Raw genomic sequence first — 20,620 nt, forward strand, 5'->3', positions numbered from 1 at the left:
CAAATTTGCCAACTTCACTTATAATAAACATTTTGCAGCCTATTGGTTTCAAACTTAGTATTGCGTATGTACGCTTTGTCCCCGGGAATCAGTCTGACTCCGGTTAAATACGCTTCCACCCAATTTACAGAATCCATTTATAATTTATAGTTTTCAACCTTATTAGTTTCAAATTTGGCGCTGTGCACATATGCATTGTCCCCAGGACCCATAGTCCAACTTCAGCTAAATAAACCGTCTCCCATCCCCTTGACAACATTCACTTTTTCATTCTTATGTAACTCCTTCACTGTAGTTACCATTAATGCTACTAGAAATATATCATAGCTTTTTATTATAAACTCCTAACATAAAAAAAATACACAAAATTTAAAGTTCCAAATCATCATCAGGATCTTCTTCATCAAAATCATCCGCTTCGTCTCCTACATATTTTATCTCGCCAAACGTTTGGTTTTGGCCTTTTCTAGTGTAAGGCAGCACCAGGGAATCTTTTTGTTCCTTCTCCCTTTGCCTCATATTCACATCAAAAGTGAGTCCACTTTGTGGGGAAGATTGTTCATTAATTTCTTGCACAGAAATACTTTTCGGCTCATTCCATGGGATACAAGTAACAGAAAAATCGGGCGAAATCAAAAACTGTTCCCTGCACACTGAAGTTTTACCATTTTCCTTTATGTGTTTGCCATTGTATAAAAGTTGGTTTCCATTTTTACGATAAGCTGCAAAAGGAAAACTGTACTTTATTTTTAGCAGTTCTGTTTCTTCATTTGTAATAGCCAAATGCAGGTCGGCGAGCTTTGAAATTAACAGGTACTCAGAATCCTTGTGCAAATCGGCATGAATGCAGGCCACAACTTGACTTATATCTTTGTGGTACTTTAGCTTTTGCAGCGCAAAAGTAATTTCAGTTACAGAGCACATTCGAGTCAATGTTGTAAGTGAGTCAAAACAAACAATGTTGTTTTTTGACGCTTCTACATTCACATATATGCCATCTAGTGTTTGTTTAAGCGAAAAGCGTTTATCGTACATTGCACGATCGCATATTTCATGACAAAACAAATTATCACCTTCTGATAACCCGAGCAGTTTTAAAAAGTCTGATGCAGTTGATTCAAGTAAGACCAAATGAATGACACATCCACAAAGTGACTTGTTCTTTACAATAGCTTGAAACAAACTGGAATCGGGAACTTTTGCAGAATCTTCTACAAGGACAAACTTGGCCCCACTCTCATTCTTTACAATAGATCTAATCATACTTAAAATTTATGATATGATTATTTGGCTCTGGTCCAGAATCCTACCACAACAAACATTGTTTGGCTTAGTGTTAGCGTTTGGGTGGGTCAAGCATTATTATTTCAACATTAAACTTGCTTGCAAATATTGGGTAACACTAATTTACGGAATGATGAATGGTTGGAACGCTCACAGTATTATTATTAAATGTAATAACACTTGACCCACCTTCACCGCTAACCCCACCCTAAACCAAATATTGACGCTAACCCCACCCTAAACCAAATATTGTGCGTTGGTTTAATAATTGTTTTAACGGGGTAACACTTAAATTAGTGAGCGTTCCGACCATTCCGACCACTCATTATTCCGTAAATTAGTATTACCCCATATATTGCAGTGCAGATTTTGAACTTGTTTAAAATAGAAGTCAAGTTCTGTAAATATTGTTTTAAGAAAATATTAGACTTTAACTAATTAGTGATCTGATCACTCTGATTTGACTTACAGTTGAAATAACTAAGAAATAGCCAAAATAAGTAAGCACACAGTTTATTTATAAGATGATAAAAGTGGGTTTTTTGGTCGTGATGCAGCCAACTGGTTAAATTTTGCTACTTGCTAAAACATGACCTTTAGCCTAAACCGAATAAAGAACATAATATTCAAACAAACGACACAATTTGCGACCAAAATTGAGTTTAAATTCAGTAATTACCTTGGCACTGTTTCTGTGTTTAAGCTTGATCAATATCCATGTTATCGCAATTAACTACTTTTACATATAGAAAAATACGGTTACTGCAAACGGCTACAAATATATTCTAAGACAAATACCCAAAGTGGCTGATATGTATATTTTAAATAATGAAATGTTCATTTATATATCTAACGTTCTATTAAAATAAACAAGTACTAACACTAAATTAATATTTCACGAAAGACAAAAATTTTGGTGTTAAAGATCTTTTTTAGTAGGTTGCAAATTGGGGAAGTACCAAAGTTGATAACATGATTTTGTTTATTTTATTAACAGTTTTAAAGCTTAAACCTTTAGTTGGACATATTTTTGTCGATTAACGTTAAAGTTTTCAATGCGTTTAAATTGTTCTCTTTGGGAAATGTGATATTTTTATTTATACTGCGTTCTGTTTTTTTTATCATGTGCTATCTTGGTGAGAATGCCAACACTTGGTCGTATCAATTGTTGCTCATGTCAGTTTTTTGTTTCAGTTACCAACCAGTTACCCGCCTAATTTGTGTGTGTCACTTTTGGTGTTATGCTTCGCGTTTTTTAATGCTTTGATGAAAAAGCTTTTTTTATTTATTGTCAACCTAGTGTTTTAATAGTGATTGTGTTGTTGAACTTTATTTATCTGTTCAATTCCTGTCTATTAAAAAGGTCAACATTTCAGATGTCTATTTTGGTCGTAAATACGTTTATTTTTACTTTACTTTTTTTGTGCTAGCACTTTGGTGCTGTGTAGCTTCTGGTTCAGATGTCTTAGCTTTGAAATATTTATTTCTGAACTTAGGCTCAACTCTATTTTTAGGCTTGGACTCTTTGTTTATTTGCAGATTTCAGAGAGTATAAGCCAGGTCATTTAAAATAAATAATAAGACAAGTCCCAGTCAAGTCATAATTAGAGCAAGACAAGTCCCTGTCAAGTCATAATTAGAGCAAGTCAAGTCCCTGTCAAGTCATAATTAGAGCAAGTCAAGTCCCTGTCATAAAATTAAACAGTCAACTGTCAATTAAACTATTAAAATTGGTTAACCAGTTCGATTGCAGTAACTTAACTTAAAATAACACAAAACACGACACATAGCAAGTAAATTGTTTGATGTACAAAACTTAAAATAAATAAACCAATTTTATTATAAAAAATGCTTAATGAAAGCACTTCATTTTAACTCTTTGTCATTGTCCAAAAGACTTCAGTCAAGTCAAGTAACTAAAAGAGTTAAGTCATGTCGTTTAAAAATAGTAAATCAAGTCATGTCATGCATTTAGTCATTCATTTAAGTTGACTTTATTAAAGGTTTTGCAAAACTGTAGGCTATGTTAATATCATTCATTTCATTGCGACAAATAAATAAAGTCAATTGACCGATTATTGAGCACCTTATTATTTTATTAGAACTCACTCACTCATGTACTACATTTTTTACTTAAGCTTTGTACATTTTATTTCATTTGCAGCTAAGTTTGTGAACAGGTATGTAATTAAGGTTTTTAAGATATGCTTTGTTAATTACACACTGTGCTGTATTTAATAAGTTAACAAGTCAGGCCATAGAACATTGATGAAGACATGTTCTCCATAGTGGTTAAAATGTACAAATTGGTTTATATGCAGATATTTCTGTGAAACGTTGCATAATTAATTTGTGCCAGATGCCTCTACTGTTACCACCCTGTTTAGCCTCCCCCATACATGGTGCAAAAGTCTACAGTGTTTAGTCGATAAAATAGTGTTAACAAATATTTTAATTTTTATGAGAATAAATGTAAAGGTTCGCAAAGCTACATATCTAGAAATAGGTGAAAAGCTTTCATAAAAATCATCTAAACAAAATGTTGCCACCTGCAACAATGTCCTTTCAAAGTATGTTTTTGCAAACATAATTGTGGTAGGATATCTGCCCCATATATTAGTTGCCTATAAAGTTAATTGAAAAACAATTACAGTTTCTTTTATATTTTTTTAGGGACTGCATGGTCCTAGGTTTATTAAATTTACCACTTTATGATTGATTTTTGAGAGTGTGAATAAATTTTCTATAGGTCATTATCCTAAATTTCACTGTGTAGCCTAATTAAGCTCGTCAAAAACAGTCAATCAGCAACTAGTCTGATGGAATTCTTTCAGCTTTCTAAAATATTTTGCTCTAACATAGCATGTAATTTGGATTTTCGCATCGTGGATTGAGCTAACAGTTTTTCGTTGTAGACTACTTATTTACATCTTATCTCAAATAGGTGCATAGCAAGGATGTTGTGTCTTACACGTCCATGGCTGAATATATTATTTTGCTATACATTGCTGCCATATAGCCTAATTAGGAACTATTAACTTAAGCAATCTAGTAGACTTCATAACGTTTAACTAAGTATATATATTAGCTGTTGGTATTCTGTTTAACAAATACTGTAAAATCAAATCAAACTATGTTTCGTGTGAAGTCGTTTCTTTGTAATCATGTAAAACACAGAAAATCGTAACGGTATGAGGTCGCATTTGTCAAATATATGTTTTCACAAAACGGTGCAAATAATATCAGTGTAAAACATAATATATACACAATATACAAAGAAAAACACCATACACAATATACAAACAAAAATACTATACACAAAATTCAAACAAAAATACTATACACAATATACAAACAAAGAAATTACTACTTTTTGTTCCCCATGAAAATGTTTACTGATCCCCCAAACATATACCATCCTTAAAAACATTGTTGACATTATAATTTACATGTAATTAGGCTGCCAATCGAATCGGTATGCGCTCTGGCAAACAACTAGTATAAGGATGCTTCAGGTTTGCGTTTCTTTTGTGAATATGTTCGGAAATTTTCGCCAGATCGTTCTTAAAAGCCGCTTGCAACTGTAAAGTCGGTTCGTCTGTGAAGAGCTTTTCCGGGAAATTTCCGATGAATATCTGCGAGAACACAACAGTAAAAACAAAATGAAAACTTGTAGTAGAGGTAAATTGTAGCAGGGGCACACATACTTAAGATTGCGAACAGGAGCCATGGAACTTTTTTTCTTTAATTGGCCGGACAAATCTAGAGACTGACTATCGTAGGCCGGATATTAAATTTGCGTAAAATTTTAATAAATTAATATTTACTAAACTAACGAATGAAATCTTTAAACTTTATTTAACAATTAATATAGTGAAATTCGTGAAACTGTTGTTTTGTTTAAAAGTGCATAATTATGAATTTCGTTTTCATTCGCTTTTGACAATCATTTCATCAATAAACTATCTTATTTTTACTTGATTTTAAGGGCAATAGACCACGAGAAGGAAGAAGTAACCCCCACTAACTAGTTTTAAAATTGCGAAATTTTCACCGTGTTTCTGGCTTAACCCAGCTAAAGAAGAACTACAAATGTTTTGAATACCGCGTAAGTAAATTTTAGGGACATAATATCGTACTTATCAATCAATATAAGTTTGCCTTACAAAACTAATATAATTAATTATGATTACCCCAGAAATGGTTAACATATATATCGAAACATTTTGTATTTCACAATCCTAAACAACAATTTACGAAACAATATACGAAAGTCGCACGATCTAAATAAATTCATAAAAATATTGTGATCTTAATCAGTTAAAAAATTAAGCTTAACGGACTTGCTTTGCCAAAACGCAATTTAACATCTTTGAGCCACAAGGCCCGTGATATGAAAAAAAGCGAATAGTTGCCTGGAAATAATAGGGGTCACTTAAGATATTCAAGGTCAAATAATGGCAAAGGTCCCAGAAATATTAAAGGTCACATAGTGGTGGCAATAGAGGTAACAAATTATATCCAAGTCGTATCGTGGTATTAGAGATCACATAAATTATGTTTGACACGTATTATAAGCTGTATAGTTTGAACTCTGTTTACCTCGTTTGGTGAGAACGAGCCGCCAAGCACGTACGCAACTATGATCGCTTTTTGAGTCATGTAAACATCAGGAAGTGAATCCATTATTCTTTGCTTGTTTGCCTGAAGAAAAACAGTTAGTTGCAAAACTGTTTTTTTTTTGTTCTTGGGTGTTTTGTGTGGAGGTCGATTTGCTTGACTTGTTTAGACTTGTCATTTATATTCAAGCTATACAAAAAGCTTTTAAACTTTTTTTACCACCCGTTAACTTTTCTACACATGTTATTCGTTATTCTTGTATGCAGGGGTGTCCATTACTTGACATTTTATTCGCGATCAATATGTTGAACCGAATGTATCGCGATCTGACCCAGTACCAAATGCCGTGAAATTGAAATGTCAGCAGTAATTTGTTAAGTGTGTTAGGCCACAATTTCAAGGAGTAAAGTTACTTCTAGTGGTTAATCTACTATTGTTTAATAAATTTACGTTTTTAAGTTCACTATGGACGGATGCTTAATGTAGCTTTACAATTAATCAAGCCAAAAAGGTCGAGTGAATTAAACTGATGGCGATAGAAGAACGTGCCGAAACGTCTTTATCAAGATGATGCGATTTAACTCGACCTTTTGGGCTTTGAAGTTTACATTTTAATGTAGAAATAACCGCGACAAAACGTAAATCACAGCAGAAATTCCCATTTAAATTTGCTATCGGATTAGCCCCAATGCCACATTCCACTTGGCATCGGGAATCGGCTCCGATCTGAAATTATCGGACATCCTTCTTGTGTGTGATCTTTGTTTCTCCAATACAAACCTCTCCTCTCTTGAATGCCGGCAGTCTCATTCCCGGAGGATAGTTGGGCACCATTTTCTGGCTGTCAAAGTAGTTGAAGTTGAGGACCCCGTGTTGCAAGGTGCACGTGAACATGATAATCGTGCAAATCTCGATCTGTAAATGTTGTGCTAGTTTAATTAACGGCTTCATGTGTGGTTTTGTGAATACGTCCAACCTCGTTGCTTTGCTGTATAAAATTTTCTAGTTCAAGGGTTCTTAAACTGGGGCCCATGGACCCCCTTGGTGTTCGTCCATGAAGCCCAAATTGAAATGTTAGGATACATTAAACAAGCAATCAATTTTTTAAAGAAAATAGTTGTTGGACTGAAATCAGCAGATTTCTGAATTCTATTTGTATTGTGACGTAAATTTATGACGTCATCACTGAAATGTTTTTGCCTACCGTTGTCCACGCGAAGCAAAAAAATGTGGGGTCGCGGTATAAAAAATTAAGAACCCCTGTTCTAGTTGAAGATATCGCCTACAAATTCGATGTTTAACGTTTTTGTTCGTAATTTAATCGATCAGCACAAAACGAAAAAAAACGGCTCTATAGTTTTCAAGTTGCCAAAACGTTCATTTTGCATGGTGTGATGTGATGCAGGGCGCTTTTTGGCTAAAAATTCTTAAATCCCCCAAACTTAAAAGTTGTATGTTTGCCTATTTTAATGAGATATTTTAAATTAGAGGGAATTTAAATTATGAATATGCCGTTGCTGTCAGGCATTGTTCACAATTTTACAATTGTTCTTCCGGCAAAATTTGATTTAAGTGACGTTTCGACCACCTATTTGGGCAATCTTCTTCAGGGCAATATAATTGCAACTTAAGGCGAAAACATATATTTAATATGCAATTATAAAATTTTGCCGCAAGGAACAATTGTAATTCAATTAATTTATGTATCCATAAGTAAGTTACCAGTTCTTCACGTGTTTCGAAACGCTCCGGCACGCCTCTAGTGTTCGAGTCGAACCATGCGAAACCCTCTCTAGCGACATCTGCCGTCCAGCCTTGTATTTCTCTGTCCTCAATAACGTCCTGCAATAACCAAAGATGTTAATATGAAAAAAAAATCACGTACATAGTATTCCGGCAACATTTGTAATGTTTTAAATGGCAGCAAACTCGTCTCATACGCGTTTGATATCCCCGTCCGGATTTGGACAATTGTTTGACCAATGTCCATTTTTGCCACATTTTTCGACGGGTGGATTGCTACCTCCAGGGGAAATGTGTGACGGTGTAAATATGCTGTTGCTGACAGGCATATTATCCTAAAAAGAAGCTCTTTCTGTACTTTTTCATTTCATTCAATGTTTTGGCTATATGCAGGGATCAGGGAATGCAACAGCAACCACGTTCGCATAGTTAAACGACAAAAAGGAGATAAAACGAGAGATCCTGCTATTTTGTCGTTACACTTTTTGCGGTGGTGTTGTTGCATTCCTTAATGAAGGCGTCCTGTATAGGAGAGATCGACCGATATCCATTTTTTCGACCGATACCCGATTTTTTACAATTTTGTCAAACGATACCCGATACTGATACTGATTTTTTTTATATACCTGGGAAATGTTTAAAACTTTAATTAATTAAAAAGAAAATCCTAATAATGTTTTAGTTTATATACCTTTATTAATTATTAAACTATTATTTTGCATATTTATTGACTTTACATGATGCTGAAACCAATATATTTTTGATAAAAAATTGATAAGTTGTTTGTTGTACAGGAAAAATTGTATCATTTTTTTGTACTAAATATCGGCCAAAGTACCGGCCTTCCTTTACCGATACCGATATATCAGTAGAAGCCAAATATCGGCCGATATTATCGGTAAACCGATATATCGGTCTATCTCTACTGTATAGGTAGCCAAACCTTCGAAAAAATTACTGATAACGGAATAACTTCTTTTTAGTGTTGATGGTATTTTTATACCGTAAGAAACAAATGCATTTACGCAGTTAAAATACGCAAAAAAAATACAGTTTAGGAGGCGTGGACACTCGACCTACCACCCCTGGATTCACCCCTGAAGTGCCCAGTTAATTCTGCCAGACTTAACTATAAAGCCAACCTTATCGCATGTGTAGTAATGGTTGATCACACCAGAAATGTATTTTTCTATCGCCGACCACATCAACAAGGCGTCGTCTCTGTAGTAATAGTTGGGCAAGGCTTCCTTATCGTCCAATCCTGAGGTTAAATAACAAGTAAATTACCTTAACATAATCGATAACATTTTATCAGGAGTTGCACTGGCAATACCTCGCTGTCCAAATTTTCAAGTAAAAAAAAGCAGGGGTGAATGAGGCGTATCTAGGGGGGGTGCGGTGGGGTACATGTCCCCGGGCGCCAAGGTACAGGGGCGCCAAAATGAGGCTGATTGTTCTTTAAATATAATGTTCCATTAAAATTTGAATCGTTTTTTGGTTTAAAGTAAGGTATATTATGTTATTGTAATAGAAAATGTGATTAAACATGAAGGAGGGGGCGCCAATTTTATAGTTTGCCGCCGGGGCGCAAAATACCCTGGCTACGCCTCTGGGTGAATGTAGAAAATTTTTCTTACAGTAACGCATAAAAAAATTCAGAGATGACGTCACAACAGGACGTTTATAACAAGCAACCTTATGAAACCTGAGGTTAGCGCTCAATGTCGTGCACGAGTAATCATAATATGCATTTGAAAACCTAAAATTTTAATACATTCAAGGAGTTGGCCGGATGGTCTGGCAAAAGAGAACATTTTTTACCACAACGCTTTTCCGGTCGACCTGGATTACGTTCAGCATTGATAAAAAGGCAATTAAGATAACAAGTTTTGGCCGTTATCAAAAATTTCCTTTAAGCTAAACGCCCTGAAAAAAATCCCATTAAGCTAAATGCCTGTTTTTGTTGTTGTTAACATTAACAGTTTTTGGTGATACATAGACAACATAATCTCTGGATTGCAAAGCTTACCCAGTTTCTTTATTTTCTCCGGGAAAACCAAATCTTTGATGTGGAAGGTCTTAAATGCTCGTGTGATAAGATAGCGTCCAGCTAAAAATAATGTAAAAAAATGCTAAGTTGTTCCCGTCTAGATTGCGTGCCGGGTGTGAGTGTTAGGTGTTTGAAAAACGTTTCTTTTAAATAAATTATACCTTGCTGCGTGTTTAACCCAATTTGAGTTTACGACTGCCAAAATATATCGATTTATTTCAATTCTAAAGCGTTTCTTAAATTAATTGTATTCGCGACTAGTGAGTTGACATGAATAGTCGTCGCAGACATAACTAATATAAAACGTTGCTGTTTTAACCTTTACTATCAAACGTGGTGACAGTAAAAGTTTAAGTTACCGTATGGTGTTGCACAATACTGCTAATTTCATGAGACCCCTGTAAGTGGATTGCTTAATATCCACCTTATTTTAGGTAAATTGGTGAAATGCTGGCTGTAGAGTCTGAGACGGATTCGGGACTCGACGAAATCGCACATTTGGAAGGAGTCTGATTCGGAAGTCAGGCTCAGATTTATTTTTTGCCCGGAGTTGGATTCGGAGTTATTTTTAACCGACTCCGCAGCCTTAGTTGTTGCAAGATGCCATTTATTTACGAACGATTCTTACTCTTTGTTACCTTTAGTTAAACAAATGGGTAAAATACAAGTTGAACAGTCTGGGCCGGACTCGAATCTTGACAAAATCGCACATTTGGAAGGAGTCTGGTTCGGGCCTTGGGTTTATTTTTTGACCGGAGTCGGACTTGGTTTATTTTTAACCGACCAGCAGACCTAGTTGTTGCAAGATGTCATTTATTTGCCAAGGATACTTACCTAGCGCCATGGCATTGTTTACCAGCCCCTCTGGTCCCAGAATCCGCACTCGGAACGGAGTGTTTGCTGCTGGGAGGCTGCTAGTTGCCGTTCTTAGCAGCTTAAACACGGGATGACATCTCGGTAGGTTCTTGAACAAACCAACTGCAAACGTCTCCATTATAGCATGAGTGAGAAGAAAATGGTCCACCCACTAGTGAAGGAATACAATAGATCGTCGTTAAACAATAAAACCTTACTTATCAGTTGTAATTCTTGGAGGTATTCCTACCGCCTAACAGCACTGTGCTGTCATTTCGTTGAAATAGCTAATGTTCAAAGAGTTTTTAAGGTTTGGCTTTTGGGAGTGCTGAGGAATTTTAAAAGAATGCACATATTTTATATCAATCCGTAAAACATAATTCTCTGCTGTAGTAACAGAAGTTTCTTCAGGCTTGTCGCAAATTCTTTCTAAAGTATATCTGAATGTGGTTGATTTGCATAACAACAAGTCCAAATTTTTTTATGTTTTTCCAAAAGTATTTGAATTGATTTGCATATAGAAAAGTCTTAAAAAACTATGTTTAAAAGTATTGAAAATTATTTTATGTTCTGCTTAAATTATGTGCTTAGAAAGTGCGGTTAACCAAGCAATTTTTCAGTCATTTGTCATTGTCCTAACTAAAGCATATATATCATTTTTATTTACCGATTATATTCGAAAAAAGAGGGTGAACCAATTTTCATTTCTTAAAAATCTGTAACTTTCTTTGAAAGGTCTTAGTATAGAATTTTTATATGAAATTATGCGGCAACTCTGTGTTTGCATAGCAGCGGCCTTACGTCACGTTTTGACAAGAACTACGGCCATATATTTTATGCCAGGGGTGTTTAAATAATTTCTGCCATGATCCACCACAGCCAAACCAGACAACATGATGATCACCAAATAGGAATAGTAAACATGGAAACCAGTATTTAGATGGGTCAAACAGTCAGCAAGAAAAGCGAAGTTACACAGATTGGTTCCGTGAAAATACTGTAAAAAGTTTTTTTTGAGACTGGTACATTGGAAGATCCAAAAAAAGTTGAAAATATCCGGAAACGGATCAAATTCGAAAACCACCGTTCTATGCTGAGCGTTCGGTATTGTCTTTATTAGGTCTCCGTTACGTTGAATAACGATGCCGGTACTACGCGTCTACGACCTATTATCCTGTTTTTGCTACTTGGTCTAGATACGCCCAAACAACACAGCTACATAGCCTACTGGAAAATTATAAAAAAGGCAACTGAAGTAGTGGAACTAAAACAAATAGCCTACTGGAAAATTATAAAAAAGGCAACTGAAGTAGTGGAACTAAATCAAGACTAGAGCTGGGTTGTGCGAAGTTTTATAATTCCATTTTGTCAATTGGAGCACAGTTGGATCAATTACATTAATTCAGTTCAATTACAATTACTAACTTAAATGTTTAAATTACATTACAATTACAATAACATAAAAAGCTGTAATTATTTTTTCCAATTACCATTTTCGGCATTAAAACTTCAGTTTTCTCAATATCAATGTATTGAGCCAAAACTTTAACAAATTACAATTAGAATTACACAGAATGAATATGCCTCAATTACAATATAATTACAATTACATTAAAACCTGTAATAAATTACGTCAAATACAGTTGATCCAACTCTGAATTGGAGTATGTTGGTATACCTGTTGTATATTGTCGACGCAACACCTGTGGTACATCTTGGCGAGCAGCCAATCGTCTTTAGTGTCAGCTGGAGTGAAGAGAGTGTCCCGGTCTCCTGCCACCAGTTGTATGCAGATCGGCATCAACCTACCTGAGCAGTCAACGCGGAACATGCAAATCGAGTCCGGGCAGTAAATTGGGTCGCCATCTTTGGTCTTGTTCCGGGGAAGTCCCTCCAGAAGTCCCCTGCTGTCACACAAGTAGATCTTTCCCGCCTGAAAGAGATAGAAAGATTTATTGAGATGTTTTGACAACTCGTTATGTACCGCAAACTTAATGTACAACTAAGAAGATAAATGCTCGCCCTTACAGGTAAATGGGCATAAACTTGTTCAAGTTTAAGTGTATTCTTTAGACCAGTGGTTCTTAACTTTTAATGATCCGTGCCCCCCCCCCCCATTGTGCTCACGAATTGAACAAAAAGCTTCAAAACACAAGAGCAAGGAACGCTATACGATACTTGAACAATTTCAATTTAGATGTAGAACGTAGGAATAACATTCTACACAAATGTAGCATATTTTTTACCCTAAATCTTGGGGACAACGATTGGAGGTTAAATTTAGACATAGAATACATATCCATAGAGAAGTAGCCTATGTTGCATTTTGTGAACGTTCCGAGTAGGCCTAAATCTGTAAAGTCACATCAAAAACGATAAATTTAGGTGTACTGGCAAATATTTAAAATGCGATACATTTGTGACCCCTGGGGATTGCTCCGTGCCTCCCTACCCTGGTTGAGCGAGGCCACCTTTGAGAAACGCTGTTTGAGGTTTACCTGCCTCAACCAAAGTCAGTCATTTATAAGTTCTCAATGGAAATATTTCGCCACAAAATAAGATTTAAGAGATTAGTCTCTTAATTCAAATCAAGCGAAATGTTAAAACAAACACATCCAAAGCAAACCTTTATTTCATCGTCCAAGCTCTTTCCTTCCAAAAACGCCGTGACGTCATCATTTGTGACGTCGAACCCGGTCGGAATCCTCCAGCAGCGAGAAATGTCCAAAGGCGCAAATCCTTCCAGTGTTGTTCGTCCGAAGAACTCGTCGGTTTCCCAACTGAAAAATAATTTGCTTTGTTTTAATGGAGATTTTTTAACTGATCTTAAATGACTAAATTGTTTGTTTTTTTCACGACTAAATGAAAGAAAACAGACGAATAACTTGTCTTTAATTTATTGTAAATTTATGCCCCGAAAAAGGCGAGTGTAGCATGAAAAGGTGAACAGCCGCGAAGTTGATGAAATTCCGTTTTAGGGAAGCTAAAAAATATTTCCAAGATAGTTAAAAAACGCGGCGCTGGCCTAGAATTCTACCACATTTTCGTCCGGGGTTTATATTGCAAACATTATTTGGGTTAGGGTGCGAGTTAGCGTCTGGGTTGGGTGGGTGTGGTATTATTATTATATTTATTCTCCCATATTTATTTATTGCAATTATATTATTGGCAACTCGTTTCGTTCTGTAAAAAAAGTGGCAGGATTCTAGACCAGCGCCCGAAAATGTTTATGGTAAAATAGAAGATATCTCCATTACTTTTTTACGTTGAACAACTGGCTTCGCTCATCACAAATGTCCTTACTAAGGTTTTATTATTTAAAATTGACGTTTTAAAACTCAACGACCTTACAATTAATTTTCAAGGCCAGTTACTTTATGGTTTGTAGAACAAATAAGTCTCAATAATGAATTTTAAAGCCAAAATGGTCGAGTAAATTGACATGATCTTGAATAAAACGTTTCAATACTTCCTTCTAAGATTATCAGTTAATATGTTAATCAAAGATGTCTTAAAAGACGATGTCGATTTACTCGACATTTCTGATTTTAAAATCCAGTATTAAGTTACATTACAGATCCCTGCACAGTGCAACTAAAAAATCTCAATTTCCCAACTCACCCTTCGACTGATTTCCTCTTTCCATCCATTTCAAGACGTGCGTAGAAACGATGAAAGTCATCAAGTTCATCCAAAGGATTGAACAAAGCTTTTTGAAACACATGAGCACTTGGTTAACGGTATTGCTTTAATTTTTGGAATTTGTGCCAGCAAATCAAAGCCCAAAACCATGTTCTAGCGTGTGACTCTGGTTGTTTTAGCCGACTCCACAGCCCTGTCCGATAATTTCGGATGGAAGATCGGATTTTGAATGTCCGATAAAATCGAGTGGAAATCGATGCCAAATAGTAGTATCGGTAATCGTCCGGTACGAGGGTAGTTGTGGTGGGGCAAAACCAATACCAAACTAAAGATTTCAAAATAACTAAAACCAATACCTAGCTAATAACTAAACATCCTTGATAAAGGAATATCTACCGTGGCCTTCATGCGTTTTGTCAAATTTTCACCATTAAACTGACGCCAATTGGTGTGGGATTGGACACTTGGACAATCGTGCTTTAGCCCAAAATATCCATTTTCGTAATGAGAGTATAGAAACTCATACAGAAGTAGGTATAATTTTGAACTTTTCGAATGGCTCTTTACTCATTTTCAACATCAAAGAAAGTGAAGTGCATTCATTTTCAGTTTTAAAATAGGCCTAAATACGAATTTTTACCACACATTCCCAGCGCTTTTTTTTTTTTTTTATGATGAAATAGAACAAAATTAGTGTGATTTTCGTCGAATTTCAACCGCTTGGCGTAAAAAACAAATGTACCGCCTTCACAACGCCAGAACAATTACACTCACCTCCTAACGATTCCATCAAAACATTAAACTTTCCAAAAATCCTATAGTCGGTGTTACAGCGAGAAACGTTGTTTAATTTCTATGTTGATGACGTCACAATGTTTCGGTTTTTCTCATCTAGTTTCTCAAATGTTGCTAGCAAAAAGCACATGGCGCAAGTTCTTAACTTTTAGTTGCTAACTGTAAATTGGGTTTTTCTGTACTAGTTAGTTGTATTGACAAGTCGTATTAAGCTTAGAATTTGTAAGAAGTTAATAATATTACGTTTATTGTTTGTTTAGTAATTGATTACAAACTTTAAATTGCAATTGAAACCTAGCCGTGACTGATTATATCCAAGTTAATCCTGGATCCCTAACAAGTTGGTACGTACATTTATTGTGGCTATATTTCCTTATCGTCAATATAAAAGTAAAAAGCCATTTAATTAGGATTAATATTGTTTGTGCTAAGTTACGAATATCTTGAGTTCTGTTAATGTTATGCTGTAAATGCCCGTCTGCCATAGCCGTGTATGACGTCATAATCGCATTTCGTTGTGTTGATTTTTCGTTCTGTTTAACAGAGAACCGTCACCGTTCAAGACTGTGTGGCAACTATAGGCAGTGCTGGCGGGGACGCGTTCCAACAAAAAACACCCATGCAACGGTTGATGTAGGCCAGGCTACATAGGTCGCTTAGGTGCAGCCACGACCGTTACATTGAAGTTCTCAACTTTTCTGGAGGACTAACGTGAGAACATTGAAGTTCTCAACTTTTCTGGAGGACTAACGTGAGAACATTGAAGTTCTCAACTGTTCTGGAGAACTAACGTGAGAACATTGAAGTTTAATTGACTGTTTCAACATGGTTGTAAATAAGGCAACGCTTAATGAAATCGTCAAGCAGCTTAATTTATCGTACAAAGAAGCCGAGGAATTAATGGTTGACTTTAATAAGGTCGACCAGTTAAACAAAAAGCTGTCGTTAATTGCTGAGTTGTACGAAGAGTATCTGGAATCACATTACGCTTATGTTAATGCCACAAAAAATAAGAAACATAAAGAATGCGCTAAGAAAGAACTGCCCAGCATGAAGAGTGGAAAAGAAGAATTTGACGAGCGTATTAAGCAGTGGTTTTCTAAAGTTAAAGAGAGAGAGGAGGTGCACAGTCACAAGTCTAACCACAGTCATTCTTCAAGGTCATCTAGGCCCACAACGCATATGTCCCATGCTAGTTCCAGGTCTAGCACCAAACGCACTGAAGCTGCTGTTCGCAAAGAAAAGGCAGCGCTTAGAAGAAAGCAGTTGGAGGAAGAGCAGAAAAGAGAAGCTGAACTTGAACAAATAAAACGACAAAAGGAAGCTGAACTTGAACAAATAAAACGACAAAAGGAAGCTGAACTTGAACAAATGAAACGACAAAGGGAAGATGAACTCGAGCAACTGAAAAAAGGAAAAGAAAGACAACTTGAACTCCTAAGGGCAGACCACGAGCTGCAAGTCGCGACGGTTGAAGCCGATATTTGGGAGGCGCGATCGGTCACAGGTTCACACGTGTCTCGTCATCGGGATACCGTCCGATTTGCGACAGATGTTTCCCCGTGCTCCCAAGTGGAAGCTGATATGGGAGTTCCTGTAAAAACAAGTCCGGAGTCAAATAACGTCGTGCCATCGCAACGAGAACCACAAGCAAGTCGGGAGGAACTGTCGCGTCCTCAGGGTATATGCCAAGCGTCGCCTAACCCTGTGTCTACCAGTACGGCTGAACAGAAGCCGCAGGTTAGTGAATTTATGCATTTTGCTTCTCTTCTCCAAGATGGTATGGATTTGCCAAAGCCAGACTTGTTAAATTTTGATGGAAATCCTCTACAATATACACGATTTATTACGACCTTTGACGAACATATCGCCAGTCGCGCCATGACTGATGGAAAGAAATTAAGCTACCTTATACAGTTTTGCACTGGCGAAGCTAAACGCCTAATATCGTTCTGTTCTGTACTCGATGCCAGTACTGGGTACAAAAAGGCTCGACAAGTGTTACACGATAATTATGGTCGCCCATTTATCATTGCCCGTACCTACGTTGAACGATTAACAGTTGGTCCAAGTTTGAAGCCTGACGATATTGATGGGTTACAGAAGCTTGCACGTAATTTGGAGGAATGTAATGTGACACTGTCTCATTTAGGTTACTTTGCTGACATAAATAACTTCGAACATTTGCTCAGTATTGCTAAACGTTTGCCATTTAGCATGCAGCAACGATGGAAAAGACACGCCGGAAAAATCAAGCTTGGCGGTACCGAGCCGCAGTTTCAGCATTTAGTGGAATTTGTGCAGAATGAAGCGTCGATTTCGCACACGCTGTTTAGTAGAATGATGAGTGAAAAAAGAGAGCATGCTCCACAGAGAAGCGCCGCAGTGAAGCCCCAGACGAGAGCTCTTCGAGCGACGGCACACGCCACCAGCGTCACCACCACAAAACTGGGTGAGAGACAACCTGGTCGAATGGGAAAGCCAGGTGACTACTGTCCTGTATGTAATCGCGCACATGAGTTAGTACGTTGCTACGACTTTAAACGAATGCCATTGAATGAACGCCTAAATGTATTGCGACGAGCAAGGCTTTGTGACAACTGTTTTTGTCGAGGTCACATTGCAAGAGGTTGTAATAAGGAGGGTTCATGCTCAGTGGAAGGATGTCGTCGCAAGCACCACACGCTCTTGCATCGCGATTACATCAAATACGCCAGCTTTCCACCGAGGAACAATCAGAACCAGAGGCCAGTAGAACCGCCAAGGGAAGACGGTGAAAAGCCGGCCGTCACTTCAACATCGTGTGCCGCCAAGGCGTCAGTACGTCCACAGGTTGGTCAACGGGTGTATATGAATATTGTTCCTGTAAAAGTAGTAGGCAATAATGGGCACGAGACCGAGACGTATGCCTTTGTGGACTCTGGTTCTAACTCCACGATGTGCGACAGGCGTCTTCTCGAGCTACTTGAAATAAACGGCGAGGAAATCGAGTACTCGCTTTCTACTGTAAACGGAAGGTCTATGTCAAAGGACGGTGCAGTCGTCAAGCTAGCCGTCAAGTCCATAGACGGAGAAAATATTGTCAATTTGCCTTGTGTGATTACAGTTGAAAGTCTACCTGTTGCGCCCAACAGATGCGATAAAAAATGGTCACACTTAAAGGGGATAGAATTTGCGAAAGCATCTAACGACGAAGTGCTACTTCTAATTGGTTTAGACGTGCCCGAGGTGTTTTGGGTCGAAGAGGACCGAAGAGGGAAACGAGGTGAGCCAAGCGCTATAAAGACGGTGCTCGGTTGGTCACTGTTTGGTCCCGCTTCGTCTCAGTCCAGTGATCTCGGTGTGCATCACGTTAAAGTCAACCACGTAAATTTGTCATGCGATTTGCTGCACGAGCAAGTCAAGAAGATGTGGGAAACGGAGTTCAAGGATTCCAGTTTGATTCCCGGCGTAGGGATGTCTAAGGACGACAAGTACGCTCTCAAGCTGATGAATGACTCGGTGAAACTGAAGGACCGTCACTACCAGTTGCGGTTGCCATGGCGCGCAGGCTCACCGAACCTGCCGAACAACCGCATACAAGCGATGCAAAGACTAGGATACCTAAAGCGCCGTTTGAGCAAAGACGACTCCCTTTGCAGGAAATACAAGGAGACAATCGAAGCGTATGTGCGCAATGGCTACGCTCGCCGTGTCGATAAGGAGCCTGTGAATGATCAAGTATGGTACCTGCCGCATCACCCCGTTCTCCATCCGCAAAAACCGGGAAAGGTGAGGGTAGTGTTCGATTGCGCTGCAAAGTACCGCAACACGTCATTGAATGATCAACTGCTACAAGGACCCGATTTAATGAACGGCCTCGTAGGTGTACTGCTAAGATTCCGCCAAGAGAAAATTGCATTAGTTGCTGACGTAGAAGCGATGTTCCACCAAGTGAGGGTCGATCCAGTGGACATCAACTGCTTACGGTTTGTTTGGTGGCCAGACGGCGATACGACTAAAGAGCCTGTTGACTACCAAATGTTGGTTCACCTGTTTGGCGCAACGTCGTCGCCATGCTGCGCTAGTTTCTGTCTTCGACGGACCGCAGACGATCATAGCAAGGATTTCGCCCCTGAAACTGTTGCAACAGTCCATGAAAACTTCTATGTCGACGACTGCCTAAAGTCTGTTGCAACTCCTAATGAGGCAACAAAACTAATCAAAGAACTACGCGAATTGCTTCAGCGCGGTGGTTTTAATTTACGAAAATGGTTAAGCAATTGCGAAGAGATTTTGGACGCCGTTCCAGTAGGCGACACAGCTAAGTCGTCGTTTCCGTTGAACGCCGAAGTGGAAAGAGTACTTGGAGTAAGCTGGAATTTTCGGTCTGATGCCTTCCAGTTTGACGTTAATTTAAAGCAAAAACCTGTCACGAGAAGGGGTATATTGTCTGTTACCAGTTCCCTGTTTGATCCTATGGGATTTGTGGCACCTGTGGTGTTGCAGGCCAGAATGCTGCTGCAAGAGCTGTGTAAGCAAAAGCTGGGATGGGACGAAGAAGTGCCGGACGACATTGCTAGTGCGTGGCACCAGTGGGTCTCTGAGTTGCCAAATTTATCCAGCGTACAAATTCCCAGATGTTTGAAACCAAACGACGTCGAAACAATTAAGTGCTACGACTTACACCATTTCGCGGATGCTTCATCATACGGTTATGGAACAGTGTCGTATTTAAGAGTCGTTGACTACGAAGAAAGAGTACACTGCACTATTCTGTTCGCTAAAGCACGCCTAGCTCCACTGAAAACCGTTTCAATACCGAGGCTGGAGTTGACTGCAGCTACTCTTGCTGTGAAAATGGACCAGGTTTTACGAAAGGAATTGAATCTGAAAATTCAAAAGTCTGTGTTTTGGACCGACTCAACGTCAGTTTTGCGGTGCATCAACAACAAAACGAAGCGTTTCCCTACCTTTGTAGCGAATCGGCTCACGAAGATAGACGAGGGTTCGGATGCATTGCAATGGAGACACGTGCCAACAAAGCTCAATCCAGCCGATGACGCGTCCCGGGGGTTGAGTGTTAAGGCCCTCATGGAAAGAAACCGCTGGTTCAAAGGTCCGCCGTTTCTGTATCAGGATGAAACCCAGTGGCCGTCTAGTCCGCTATACGCCGATGAACTACCTGACGAATTTGTGAAGAAGCCACCGTCAGATGTGAAAGTCCACTTCGTTTCACACAATCCCAACTGTTTAGATACGCTGCTACATCGTTACTCGTCATGGACGAGGTTGAAAAAGGCTGTAGCTTGGTTGCTGCGTTTCGTAAATTACATACGAAATAAGAAATCGAAGTTTGCATCATTGTTGACTGTACCTGAACTTAAGACTGCCGAACGCGCAGTGATCAAGTACGTGCAAAAACAAAACTTCCCAGAAGAAATCCGGGTTTTGTCACAGTGTCAAAAGGAGCGCGGCGCTGGTAAGCGCGCGCTAAAGAAAATGACCTTGCAAAAACTGAACCCGATGTTGGTCGAAGGCGTTTTGCGCGTTGGGGGGCGCCTTAATTACGCTCCAGTGTCATACGATCTGAAGCATCCTGTGATACTGCCACACAAACACCACGTAACGGACTTGATTATTGAGGATCAC

The 20,620-nt window shown here is 38.3% G+C and overlaps 1 protein-coding gene across 1 annotated transcript; it reads right to left on the reverse strand.

Annotated features, from left to right (window-relative positions):
* Positions 1-40: 40 nt before the first annotated feature.
* LOC146139192 (elongator complex protein 5-like) lies at positions 41-1,296 on the reverse strand. The gene has a single exon (XM_083392298.1). It carries the CDS (start codon positions 1,261-1,263, stop codon positions 370-372), a length of 894 nt encoding a protein of 297 aa, XP_083248424.1. The 5' UTR covers positions 1,264-1,296; the 3' UTR covers positions 41-369.
* Positions 1,297-20,620: the final 19,324 nt, after the last annotated feature.

This window comes from Ascidiella aspersa, chromosome 6 (genome assembly GCF_963924565.1).
Source record: "Ascidiella aspersa chromosome 6, kaAscAspe10.2, whole genome shotgun sequence".
Taxonomy (NCBI): Eukaryota; Metazoa; Chordata; class Ascidiacea; order Phlebobranchia; family Ascidiidae; genus Ascidiella; species Ascidiella aspersa.

Bases quoted from the DNA above. Each gene is read 5' to 3' on its own strand.
- LOC146139192 (XM_083392298.1), bottom strand. From the start codon at position 1,263: ATGATTAGATCTATTGTAAAGAATGAGAGTGGGGCCAAGTTTGTCCTT.